Source organism: Budorcas taxicolor, chromosome 1, assembly GCF_023091745.1.
Source record: "Budorcas taxicolor isolate Tak-1 chromosome 1, Takin1.1, whole genome shotgun sequence".
NCBI classification, from domain to species: domain Eukaryota; kingdom Metazoa; phylum Chordata; class Mammalia; order Artiodactyla; family Bovidae; genus Budorcas; species Budorcas taxicolor.
Genome location: NC_068910.1, coordinates 3,437,974 through 3,450,069, shown reverse-complemented (window position 1 = coordinate 3,450,069; position 12,096 = coordinate 3,437,974). Strand labels below are relative to the sequence as shown.

The following is a 12,096-nucleotide window of genomic DNA, read 5'->3' as shown; positions in this document are numbered from 1 at the left end:
GCTCCTGCAAACAGCTGCCCTCAGGGGCTCTGCGGTGCTCCCCTGGGGCGGGGTGGGGGTGGGGTGGTGGGGCAGGCACCGCAGGCCGCCTTTCCTGACTGTGCTTCACGCCTGCCGCTCAGCCAACTCCAAGCCGTTGGCAGTTACAGAGTGGGCGCCGCACGCTTCATGGAACTGGCCCCTCGAGGTTCCCGTCATCCCTGCCTGGCGGGCGCCCGCTCTGCACTGCCCTCTGTGCGGGTGGCACGCAGGATGGGGGTGTGGTCCTCGGCCATCGGGAGCTCAGGGTGCTCGGGCCCTACTTCCTGCTCCTGGCGTGCCTGCCCCTCTGCCCAGGTGGCAGGTCATGCCCCGCCCGTCTGCTGGGCGAAGGCCATGTGCCTGGGGAGACGGGTCAGAGGCGCCCGAGCCACGAGGCCGACCGCCCCGCGGGAGACGGCCGGTGCAGGCAGTGGGCCTCAGCCCTCATCCCCCTCCCCTGGACCCAAGAGGACGCGCCAGGACGCACCGCGTGTGCCTGAGCAGATGGGGCCCAGCTGCAGCTCTGAGGGGGACAGTGAGGCCAGCACTGTCCCCAGGGGCTCCTTCCGGAGCGGGGCCTTGGGCTCAGGGCAGCTGCCGCCCCCATCACTTGGGCTGTGTGTGTCGGGGACCACAGGCCAGAGACACAGTGGGCTCCCTTGCCGGAATAAAGCCCTCTGCTCAGGCTCCTCCCCAGGAGGCAGCCAGCGTCTCTGTCTACACACCGGGTTCCCTGGAGCTGCCTTGCTCTGTCCCCGTCAGCCCGGGCGGGACTTCTTCCTGCGGGCGCCTACCACAGAGGAACTGCGGGCTGCTGCCAAAGGCCGTCTTAGAAGAGGCAGCACTTCCCCAGCCGGCTGGCAGTCTGCCCAAGTGCATTACCGGGGGAGAGACCTCAGAAGAGACCCCAGAGCGTCCGCCAAGTCGAACGGTAGCTCCCGACGCGCTGTGACTGTAAGCAGCCCACAGCACGGCTGTACCAAGGGCACAGAGCCGAGGAGGGCACCCCCTCCACAGCCCGAAGGCCGAGAGCAGTGCCCGCGTGGAGACAGAAGGGGGAAGGGCGCGAGCGGGACGTCACCTTGCAGTCCGTGGCCAGGAGAACTGTTCCGTCCTCACGGATCAAAGGCTGCTGGATGTTCACAAGCATCCCTGGATCAAGAAGACCTGTTTGTCTAGTTAAGACATAAAGAAACCCAGAGTAGCTTCCAGCGTTGAGTGCAGAGTTCACGCTGCATCGACCCTGCGCGTCTGCGGGCTGGGCTGGAGGACACCCGTGCTCGCTTAGCGCCAGGCCTGCCCGAGACAGGATGCGCACACGCCTCCCGGGCCTACCAGCGATGCCACCTGCTCTTGGAGCACCAGCAGGGCATTCCCAGCTCTGGGGCGTGCCACAGTACCAAACAGGGCTTCCCGTTTCCCTCTGCTTCCTTAAAGTTAGGTTTGAGAGATCACACTAAAAACAACGTATGAACTGACCCGTGGTGCTGTCCAGACCACACCTGGGTCTCACGCCTTTTATCTCTACTGCAAGAGCCCCGATCCTGACTCCCGGAACAACCGTTTTCCTGCGTGAATGATGCCTGAACTACAGCACGTAATCCGAGTCCCTGAGACAGGAAGCTCTGACTCTCTCCTGAGTCCACCCTCCACGGGCCTGTCCAGGGGTGTGACTTCAGCGGCTCCAACAAGGTGGCCAAGGCCCACAGGTGGGGCCGTCAGCTCCCCACGAGGAACACCTGCGCCTCCCACGTCAGGTCCAGGGCCCCGCAGGCTGTTCACACGCACTGACCTCGCCCCATCCTTCTCGGCCACGAATGTTGGCGTGGCGATCAGAGGACTCCGCAGGTCCTTCCGGATGTAGATCTTCTCAGTGGACGCAGCACAATTGCTTGGTTTCTCCCGCTGCACGTCAAAGGGTTTCCGTTCACTCTGCACGGCTTAAGTGACGACAGAAATGCCCGTGTTGAGAAGAAAGAGCCGCAGCAATAGAAGCCCCTCCCTCTGCGGGGAGGCGGGCTCCCCCGCGCTGAGCCCGCTGCTCTGGGGGTGACGAGCACCGTGGCAGACACGCCTGGCCCAGCTTCCACTGGGGGCTCTCGCTGCTCACAGGACTCTCTCCCGGGGGAGAAACAGCCTCTCAAGTGGGCCCGACAGAGCTGCCCAGCCCCCTGGGGCGGAGGATGCACCCTAATGCCTGGCTCCAGCCGCGACAGCTTCTGCCACCTGCCAGTGGGGTCACGCCAGCAGCCACTCCCTTCAGCGTCTGGCACAAGTGCACGCACCCGTGCCAGAAACAATGGAAGAGAACAGACCTTCACGGGGAAAGAAAAGGGGAGCCAGACGTGGCACGACAACGGTGCTACTTCACAGGCTGGGACTGGAGGCTCAGAAGGCATGTGCTGTGCCCAGGCCCCCCAGCTCCCGGGGCAGGGCTGGGGCCGCGTTCTCTCGGTTTCACCCCAAAGCCTGAGGCTGCTCCCCACACACGCACGCTGGCTCCCGCGCGTCAGGATGAGGTTCTCACTGTGGCAACTGACCCCGCCCGGCAGCAGTGACACCGCACCACCGAGCTGACCCAGAGGGTGAATGGGAGTGAAGCCCCAGCAGGCACAGTCTTCCTGGCTAATGTTAAGGCCACACAGCGAAACCTCACATTCTCCCCTCTTGTTAACACTTGTGGGTGTGAGCCCTGTTACTCACACTCCATCTTCATGCCCATCTCCAAGCACTTCTTCAGCCGGCAGAACTGGCAGCGGTTCCGGTGGTGCTTGTTGATGACGCAGTCTTGGCTGCTCCGGCAGCTGTAGGTCAGGTTTTTCCTCACGCTCCTTTTGAAGAAACCTTTGCAGCCTTCGCAGCTGACAGCCCCATAGTGGCGGCCTGAAAGAGGAAGGGACGTCCGTGGGCCTGGTGTGCAGGCTCCCATGCTGGCGGCCACTGGGCAACCACGGGCCCCCGGGGCCTACACATCCTCCTCCCACCTTCAGAGGAGCCTGTGAGGCCAAGATGGAGGCCGCAAGCTCGGACATGGTGCATGGCGCTGGCAGATGGCATGCCTGAGCTCGGTGCCCATCAGGGGCTGTGGAAAGGGCTGGGCAGGCGGCCCAGCCAGGAACCCTCAGCTCCCATGTCCTGCGGGGAGCCGTGTGGAGCTGACACAGCCCGTGCTTCCTCAGCCCCCGGGGTCTTGGCCCACAGTCACTCTGTCTGTGAGTCCTGTCCTGGCTGTAGACGAACCTGGGGGCGGGGGCGTGACCAGAGGACGCGGCGTCGGGGCTGTGACCACACGGCCAGGCCCCAAGAAGGCACCATGCCTGCGGCTCGCGGTGGTTCCCTGTCCTCGAGATGCACGTCCCGAGTTCAGCTCTCTATTCTAAGCTTGTTCACTCTGGGGCCTCTAAACTCTGACTCCCTCCCCCACTAAAGACTCGCATCGGTACGTTTACCTTTCGTCAAAATCCCAGCAGGGACGACTCGAGATGCTCTCCTGTAACCCAGGTCACAACTACACTGCAGGGTCAGAGTTCACGGGGCCACTGTGGACAGCGGCTGCAGAGCAGCCCACCGCCCTGAGCTCTGGCATGCGGGCCCTTCTCCAGCTGTGCACCTGAGGGCCCCAACTGTGAGCCTCTAAGAACACTGGTGCTGACGTGACTCTGCACACATCTCTTTTCCTTCCCTGCAGTGGCTTTCCTCGGGCTCTCGAGGCCGTAGAGGGACCTCTCATATCTGGAGACAGGGCACTGCAAGCCTGTGATGAGCTTTAAGCCCAGAAAGGGGAAGCTGAGCAGATTCTGTGGCCTCTGGTATGTTCAAGCGTCATTCATTTGATTAAATCTTTACAGTGTCTCTCCTTGTTGAGCAAGAAGATGGGGATTCAGAGACACAGGGGTCAGACAGGCCTGTCAGGAAGCAACTAGAAAAGAGCACATCCAGTGCCCAGAGGTCTGAACACAAGGGCAACGAGGACCAAGGCTGCGCAGGGGAGGCTCAGAGAAGGGACAGCACTGTGGCAGGAGCGGGCAGCGCGGGAGCTTCCTTCCTGACCAGGGCTTGTCTTCCTCTTCAGGGGCTTGGCTCACCTTTATTTTTCAAACCAGGACCACCAAGCACCCAAAGCTGCTATGAACGCAGTGTCCCCGGCTCACAGGGCAGTGTCCCCCGCACTGTTACTTTCGACGGCTCCCGCAGGGGCCAGGCCTCTTCTGAGGTCCCCTCGTCCCCTCCCGACCAAGGAGGCCCAGGAGTGTGTCCCCAGAGACACAGGGGCTGTGTGTGTTACACTCCCCAGGCCGGGCTGCCAGCTGGGGCAGCCTTCTCTTTATCCGATAGCACACGCTCAACCACCGAGGTCACGACTGTGCCTCCAGGCCTTTCCTGACCTGGGACTCCAGCCGTAAAGGCACGTTCCCTCCTGTTTATCACCCTGGGTTATAGGGAGGGCACGAGAGACGAAGCTGCAGTGTGGACCAGGGTGGGACAGGCAGCAGACATCCTGTGAGACAGCGAAGCGCTGGGCAAATGCTAACTACGCTCACGACTGATTACTTTTTTTTTTTGGCCATAAGGTATGGGGGATCTTAGTTCTCTAACCAGAGATCAAACCCAGTGGAAGCATGTTTTTAGTCACTGGACCATGAGGGAAGTCTTGATTACCTTCTTACTAGTACAAAAATAATCAACAGTCAACCATGATTTACAAATCACAGCCACAGTTTCTTGACTTTTCCTTTTGATTCCTATAATCTGACAACCTGATCTGCTTATGGACATCATCATCCCAATAAAGAAAAGTACAGTCACATTTGACCCTCCCCCACCCGGATCTGGTCCGTGATGCCGGTCCCCAGGTGCACCCGGCGCGACCACCGCTTGCTGACCTGAGGCTTTGTCGCCGCACACCACACAGTACTCTACCACCTGGGGCCGCTGGACGTCGGTCTTCCCCAGCAAACGCTCCACAGAGGCAGAGTCCGTGACGATCTAAGAATAAACAGGAAATAAGATGATGAATGCACAGAAGAACTGTACAAAAGAGATCTTCACGACCCGGATAACCATGACGGTGTGGTCACTCACCTAGAGCCAGGCATGTGGACTGCGAAGTCAAGCGGGCCTTGGGAAGCATCACTACAAACAAAGCTAGTGGAGGTGATGGAATTCCTATTGAGCTATTTCAAATCCTAAAAGATGATGCTGTGAAAGTGCTGCACTCAATATGCCAGCACATTTGGAAAACTCAGCAGTGGCCACAGGACTGGAAAAGGTCAGTTTTCATTCCAATCCCAAAGAAAGGCAACGCCAAAGAATGCTCAAACTACCGCACAACTGCACTCATCTTACACGCTAGTAAAGTAATGCTCACAATTCTCCAAGCCAGGCTTCAGCAATATGTGAACTGTGAACCTCCAGATGTTCAAGCTGGATTTAGAAAAGGCAGAGGAACCAGAGATCAAATTGCCAACATCCGTTGGATCACTAAAAAAGCAAAAGAGTTCTGGAAAAACATCTACTTATGCTTTATTGACTATGCCAAAGTCTTTGACTGTGTGGATCACAATAAGCTGTGGAAAATTCTTAAAGAGATGCCAATACCAGACCACTGGACCTGCCTCTTGAGAAATCTGTATGCAGGTCAGGAAGCAACAGTTAGAACTGGACATGAAACAACACACTGGTTCCAACTTGGGAAAGGAGTACGTCAAGCCTGTATATTGTCACCCTGCTTATTTAACTTATATGCAGAGTACATCATGAGAAACACTGGGCTGGAAGAAGCACAAGCTGGAATCAAGACTTCTAAGAGAAATATCAATAACCTTAGATATGCAGATGCAGAAAGTGAAGAAGAACTAAAGAGCCTCTTGATGAAAATTAAAGAGGAGAGAAAAAGTTGGTTTAAAACTCAACATTCAGAAAACTAAGATCATGGCATCCAGTCCCATCATTTCATGGCAAATAGATGGGGAAACAGTGGAAAAAGTTGCTAGACTTTTTTTTCTTGTGCTCCAAGATAACTGCAGATGGTGACTGCAGCCATGAAATTAAAAGACGCTTGCTCCTTGGAAGGAAAGTTATGACCAACCTAGACAGCATATTAAAAAGTAGAGACGTTACTTTGCCGACAAAGGTCTATCTAGTCAAAGCTATTGTTTTTCCAGTAGTCATGTATGGATGTGAGAGATGGACTATAAAGAAAGCTGAGTACCAAAGAACTGAGATGCTTTTGAACTGTGGTGTTGGAGAAGACTCTTGAGAGTCCCTTGGACTGCAAGGAGATCCAACCAATCAATCCTCAAGAAAATCAGTCCTGAATATTCACTGGAAGGACTGATGCTGAAGCTGAAACTCCAATATTCTGACCACCTGATGTGAAGAACTAACTCACTGGAAAAGACCCTGATGTTGGGAAGGATTGAAGGCAGGAGAAGGGGGTGACAGACGATGAGATGGTTGGATGGCATCACTGACTCGATGGACATGAGTCTGAGTAAGCTCTGGGAGTTGGTGATGGACAGGGAGGCCTGGCGTGCTGTAGTCCATGGGTTCGCAGAGTCAGATACGACTGAGCAACTACACTGAACTGAAGATGATGAAAAACCAGAGCAAGAAGCCAAGTCAGGCTCAACTGTGAATTCCTAATCTTGGGTTTCTAAGAACTACTCTGGACAGAAATGGGAAAATCCCACTTGACAACCTCATCTGCCAGGAGGAATTGGCGGCTGTGCCTCTGAACCACGTCCTTCAGCAGTGGTGGGGGTGGGTGTGGGGCTGCCCAGGGTCAGATGTTACTTCTCAGTGACTCACCCTCCAACCTGCTACCACCACCAAGACCCGGGGCCGTGGGGGAGTCCCATGCAGATGCTCCAACCATGAGGATACTGAAGGTCTCTCTGGCTGCTTCTCTGCTCTCGTGAAAAAGCTTGGAAGTTCAGACTAGTACGTTTAGCAGAAAAATAATTAAGCCTTACTGATTACAACTAGCTCTCTCGTGAGGCTCGGGCAGTGGAGGGACTGGGACAGGGAGCCTCTGAAACCTACTTCTCCTTCCTTTGTAGGTGACTTTCTACATGACCCACAGTGCTCTGAGAGTCATGTGACTGAAAAAGGCGCATGAAAAAGTGAACAACAGCTGCTATGAAATGATGTGGGTCACAGCCTAGTCGAGGCCAAGGGGCTTGTGTAACTCAATGAAGCTACGAGCCACGCCACGCAGGTTCACCCAAGGTGGACGGGTCATAGTGGAGACAAAACGTGGTCCACTGGAGGAGGGAACGGCAAACCACCCCAGGATTTTTGCTGCACGAGCTCTATGAACATGAATAGTATGAAAAGGCAAAAAATTATGACACTGGAAGATTAGCCCCCCAGGTCAGAAAGTGTCTAGTATGCTCCTGGGGTAAGAGTGGACGGTAAGTACTAATAGCTCCAGAAAGAATGAAGTGGCTGGGCCAAAGTGGGAACAATGCTCAACTGTGGATGTGGTCTGGTGGTAAAAGTCAAATCTGATGCTATAAAAGAACAACATGGTACAGGAACCTGGAATGTTAGGTCTATGAATCAAGGTAAATTGGATGCGGCCAAGCAGGAGATGGCAAGAGTAAGCATCGACATCTTAGGAATTAGTGAACTAAAATGGATGGGAATGGGTGAATTTAATTCAGATGACCACTGTATCTATTACTGTTGGCAAGAATCTGTTAGAAGAAATGGAATAGCCATCTTAGTCAAAAAGAGTCTGAAATGCAGTACTTGGATGCAATCTCAAAAATAACAGAAAGATCTCAGTTCATTTCCAAGGCAAACCATTCAACATCACAGCAATCTAAGTCTATGCCCCAACCACTGATGCCAAAGAAGCTGAAGTTGACCTGTTCCATAAAGACCTTCTAGAACAAACACCAAAAAGAGATGTCCTTTTCATCATAGGGGACTGGAATGCAAAAGTAGGAAGTCAAGAGATACCTGGAGTTACAGGCAAGTTTGGCCTTGGAGTATAGAATGAAGCAGGGCAAAGACTAACGGAGTTCTTCCAAGAGAACGCACTGGTCAGAGCAAACACCCTCTTCCAACAGCACATAAGAGATGACTACACATAAACCTCACCAAGTGGCCAGTACCAACATCTGACTGCAATTCTTCGCAGCCAATGATGGAGAAGCTCTACACACTTAGCAAAAACAACATCTGGAGCTGACTTGTTGCTCAGATCATGAACTCCTTATTGCAAAATTCAGGCTTTAATTGAAGAAAGTAGGGGAAACCACTAGGCCATTCAGGTATGACTTAAATCAAATCCCTTATGATTATACAGTGGAAGTAATGAGTGACTGATTCAAAATTGGGAAAGAAGTACCACAAGGCTGTATATTATCACCCCGCTTATTTAACTTATATGTAGAGTACATCATGTGAAAGGCCGGGTTGGATGAATCACAAGCTGGAATCAAGATTGCTGGGAGAAATATCAACAACCTCAGACATGCAGATGACACCACCCTAATGGCAGAAAGCAAAGAGGAACTAAAGAGCCTCTTGATGAAGGTGAAAGAACAGAGTGAAAAAGCTGGCTTAAAACTCAACATTCAAAAAACTAATATCATGACATCAGGTCCCATCATTTCATGGCAAACAGAAAGGGGAAAAGTGAAAACAGTGCTCGATTTTATTTTCTTGGGCTACAAAAGTCACTGTGGACAGTGACTGCAGCCATTAGAGGATGCCCTCTCCTTGGAAGGAGAGGATGACAGACCTAGACAGTGTGTTAGAAGCAGAGACACCGCTTTGCCGACAAAGGTCTGTACAGTCAAAGCTATGGTTTTTCCAGTAGTAACATACAGATATGAGAGTTGGACCAAAAAGGCGGCTGAGTGCCAAAGAATCGATGCTTTCAAATTGTGGTGTTGGAGAAGACTCTTGAGAGTCCCTCTGACCGGAAGGAGATCAAACTAGTCAATCCTAAAGGAAATCGATCAACTCTGAATATTCACTGGAAGGACTGTTGCCGAAGGTCTAATACTTAGGCCACCTGATGTGAAGAGCTGACTCACTGGAAAAGACCCTAATGCTGGGAATGACTGAAGGCAAAAGAAGAAGCGGGCAGCAGACAATGAGATGGCTGGATGGCGTTACTGACTCAATGGACATGAACTTAAGCAAATCTCAGGAGACGGTGAATGGCAGGGAAGCCTGGCATGCTGCAGTCCATGGGGTGCCAGAGTGGGACACAACCACCACCACCACCACCGATAAGCCTTAAAGTGATTTAAGTACAGTGAACATATACAGAAATCAGCATGCACAATGACCTCTTAAAAGAGATGCAAGAGAATCACAGCCATCCTCTCACGAACGAGGAGCCTAAGCAGGCAGGGAGGAATTCGGATTTCAGGTGATCAGAGTGGAAGCTGGGAAGGGAAGGATGAGGAGATGTTCCCTGAGTCCATGCACTGTCTCAGAAGCACAGCTCTGAAAGCTACGCACACTGGTGCTCTGAACATAGCTGAGCAGAGGAAATAAACCCTTTCCTTCCTGAATGTTCTCCATAGCGGAATGCCCCCTGCAAAACACATGGATTCTTAGCAGCTTTGTTCACAGCAGTCAAAAGGTCGAAGCAACCCCAGTATCCATCAACAGATGAATGGATAACCCATGCATGGTCCATCCACAGAGTGGAATATCATCAGCTTTAAAAGGAAGGAATCCTGAGACACGTGACCACACAGATGAACCTTGAGGATACTGGGCTCAGTGAAATTAGCCAGTCACAGAAGGACAAGTATTACAGGAGTCTCCTTATGTGAGGTCCCTAGAGTCATCAGACCCACAGAAAGGAGTGGAGTGGTAGCCAGGGGCTGGGGGAGAGGTGGGGACAGGAGGTGTTTAACGGCCAGAGATTCGGTCGGGGAGGATGGGGTGCTCTGTGGATGGACCGGGGCGGGGTGGGGGGGTGCGTTGCAAAGCAACGTCAAAACACTTAACACCAACGTCAATACACTGAACTGGACACTTAAAACTGATTAAGGCAGTGAAGTTCACATGTTACCACAAGTTTTTTTTTGTTTGTTTTTTTTTTTTTAATTAGAAAGCAGAGCTCAACAAGACCGTGGACTGCACGTGCTCTGTGCTTGGCCAATGCGGGACACTGGCCTGGAGCCCCTACTCCTCCAGGTGCTGGACCTGGACATTCAGTGCATCCCAGTAACCCTGCCCTTCTGCCAGCTCTTGCTCTTCCCCTTCCTGCACCTGCCTGGACCCCACCTTGCCCATCAGAGGGAGAACCAAGGCAGGGACAGAGACCAGAGCTGAGGGGCCACAGGCAGCAGCCCATAGAAGCAAGGATAGAACAGAGGGCTGGCCAGGCCGAGCAAGATCAGAACCAGCCGGCCCTCACCTGGCTGTGGCCAGCCGTGGTGAGACAGTCGTCCAGGGGGCCGCGCCGCCTTCTCAGTTGGCCTCCTGTCTCCACCCTCTCTGAGCACTGCAGTGGCTGCCTTCTGGGCCTTGCCCCTCACTTGCTGGTTTTCACTTGAGCCAAGGCAGCAGCCCGCCACGGCTGGAGGTCCCCAAAGGACCTTCAGGGACGGATCTGGCCTCCAGAGTGGAGGTGAGAGTCCAGAACAAGCGCGGCAGCGGCAACGCTGAGATAAACACCCGTCAACAGGTCTTACTTGGATCCTGCCGGGGACGAGGTTGTCCGAGGTGGTGAATATGAGCTGCTTGGCGCTGGAGGTCTCCGGGGAAGCCAGGATCACCTTCCCAGCTCCAGCTCCATCGGGGCTGGCCAGGAGGAGCTGCTGCTTGGGGGATCCGGAGGCGCCCACCGCGGCGACGATCTGGATCTTCTGCCCCGCCTGCTGGTCAGTCACGATCTGCAAGACAGAACGTGGAGGGGCGCCCTCAGAGCGCGTGGGGCGTGCCAGCGCCGGCCTGGGGGCGGCTGGGCCGGGACGGCCCCACCAGGGCCGCAGAGAGGGCAACAGGCAGCCTTTCAGAGTCCACTGTTCACAGAGCTGTGTCAGCCAGCGAGATACCTCCCTACTCCTCTTACAGTCACAGTGCTCTTCAGAAGGAGGGGACAGGAAACTGCGCCAAGACGCAGACCTCAGCGGCGAGGCCAGGCCTGGGGGCGTGGTAGATGGTGTCTTAACTTACATACGCAGAGACAGAGAGAGAGGGAAGGCATGCTAAGGAGGTACGTGCATCCGTGTGTGTGTGGCTCCATGGATGTATGGACGTGTGTATCTCCTTCTTCTAGGCAAACTGAGAAATGTGAACAGCCCTAACTTACCACTGGATGAGCAGGGAATGCCCTCTCCTGAGTTTCTGAACCCCAAGCTGACAAAGGCTGCTTTAAAGAAGGGCGCAGGCCCTACAAATGCCCTCCTTGGAGTGATGCGTGCAGGAGGCTCCTTGCTGACACCCCAGCTTCCCCCCGTCCTGACTCTGAGGTCCTCAGGCACAGACACAACACCTGGCTCAGGCTGCACCCCAGGGTCGGCACCAGAGAGAGGCCGTGAATGAGAAGGCGGCAGCCCTGGAGGCAGTGAGCGCCGACTTGGACAAGCCCTGAGCCTGGCTCTCCGGGGACGCCCACTGCTCAGGAGGCCCCTGCTAGAGGGGGCCTCTTCCCTGCATCCCTGCCCCAGTGCACCAGTCATGACTAATCAGCTGCTGCGGGAAGGGCAACTTCTCTTCCTCCCGCTCATGATGTTCACGGAAGCTGTTCCAGCCCACTCCTGCCTCTCCTCCAGGCCAGGCGGTGGCCTGGAGCACTACGTGCTCTCTCCCCGAGGACCCAGCAGGCTTTCCTCGCAGACAGGACGCCGGGGTGCTCGCGCTGGGCCCTGGGCTGGGCAGGTGTGCGGTGTCTCTGGGGGACCCCAGCACCCTGGCGCCCATCTACAGACGGGCCTGTGGCCCTCCTGACAGAACTGCCTCGGGACACGGCAATCCCCAGGTTCCGACAGCACACGCACAGAGTCCTACCCAACGGCTCTGCCAACGTCCAGTACAGAAGATGAGACAGCGCTGGTAGGTGCCGAAGAAAGTGACACAGGCGAGGAAAGCGAG

At 54.7% G+C, this 12,096-nt stretch overlaps 1 protein-coding gene across 5 annotated transcripts in view; it reads right to left on the bottom strand.

The window, feature by feature from the left end:
• The window catches only part of NR2C2 (nuclear receptor subfamily 2 group C member 2), a 115,625-nt gene that overhangs the window by 14,332 nt on the left and 89,197 nt on the right, over positions 1-12,096 (bottom strand). For all 5 annotated transcript variants that reach the window (XR_008199331.1, XR_008199336.1, XM_052639545.1 and 2 more), the window contains 5 exons: positions 10,695-10,895; positions 4,905-5,007; positions 2,725-2,904; positions 1,814-1,961; positions 1,103-1,196 (listed from right to left, as the gene is read on the bottom strand). Coding sequence is in view for 3 of the 5 variants with exons in the window: in XM_052639545.1 (XP_052495505.1) it covers positions 1,103-1,196; positions 1,814-1,961; positions 2,725-2,904; positions 4,905-5,007; positions 10,695-10,895 (726 nt within the window). In the remaining 2 variants the exon portion in view is untranslated. The remainder of the gene's footprint in view (positions 1-1,102; positions 1,197-1,813; positions 1,962-2,724; positions 2,905-4,904; positions 5,008-10,694; positions 10,896-12,096) is intronic.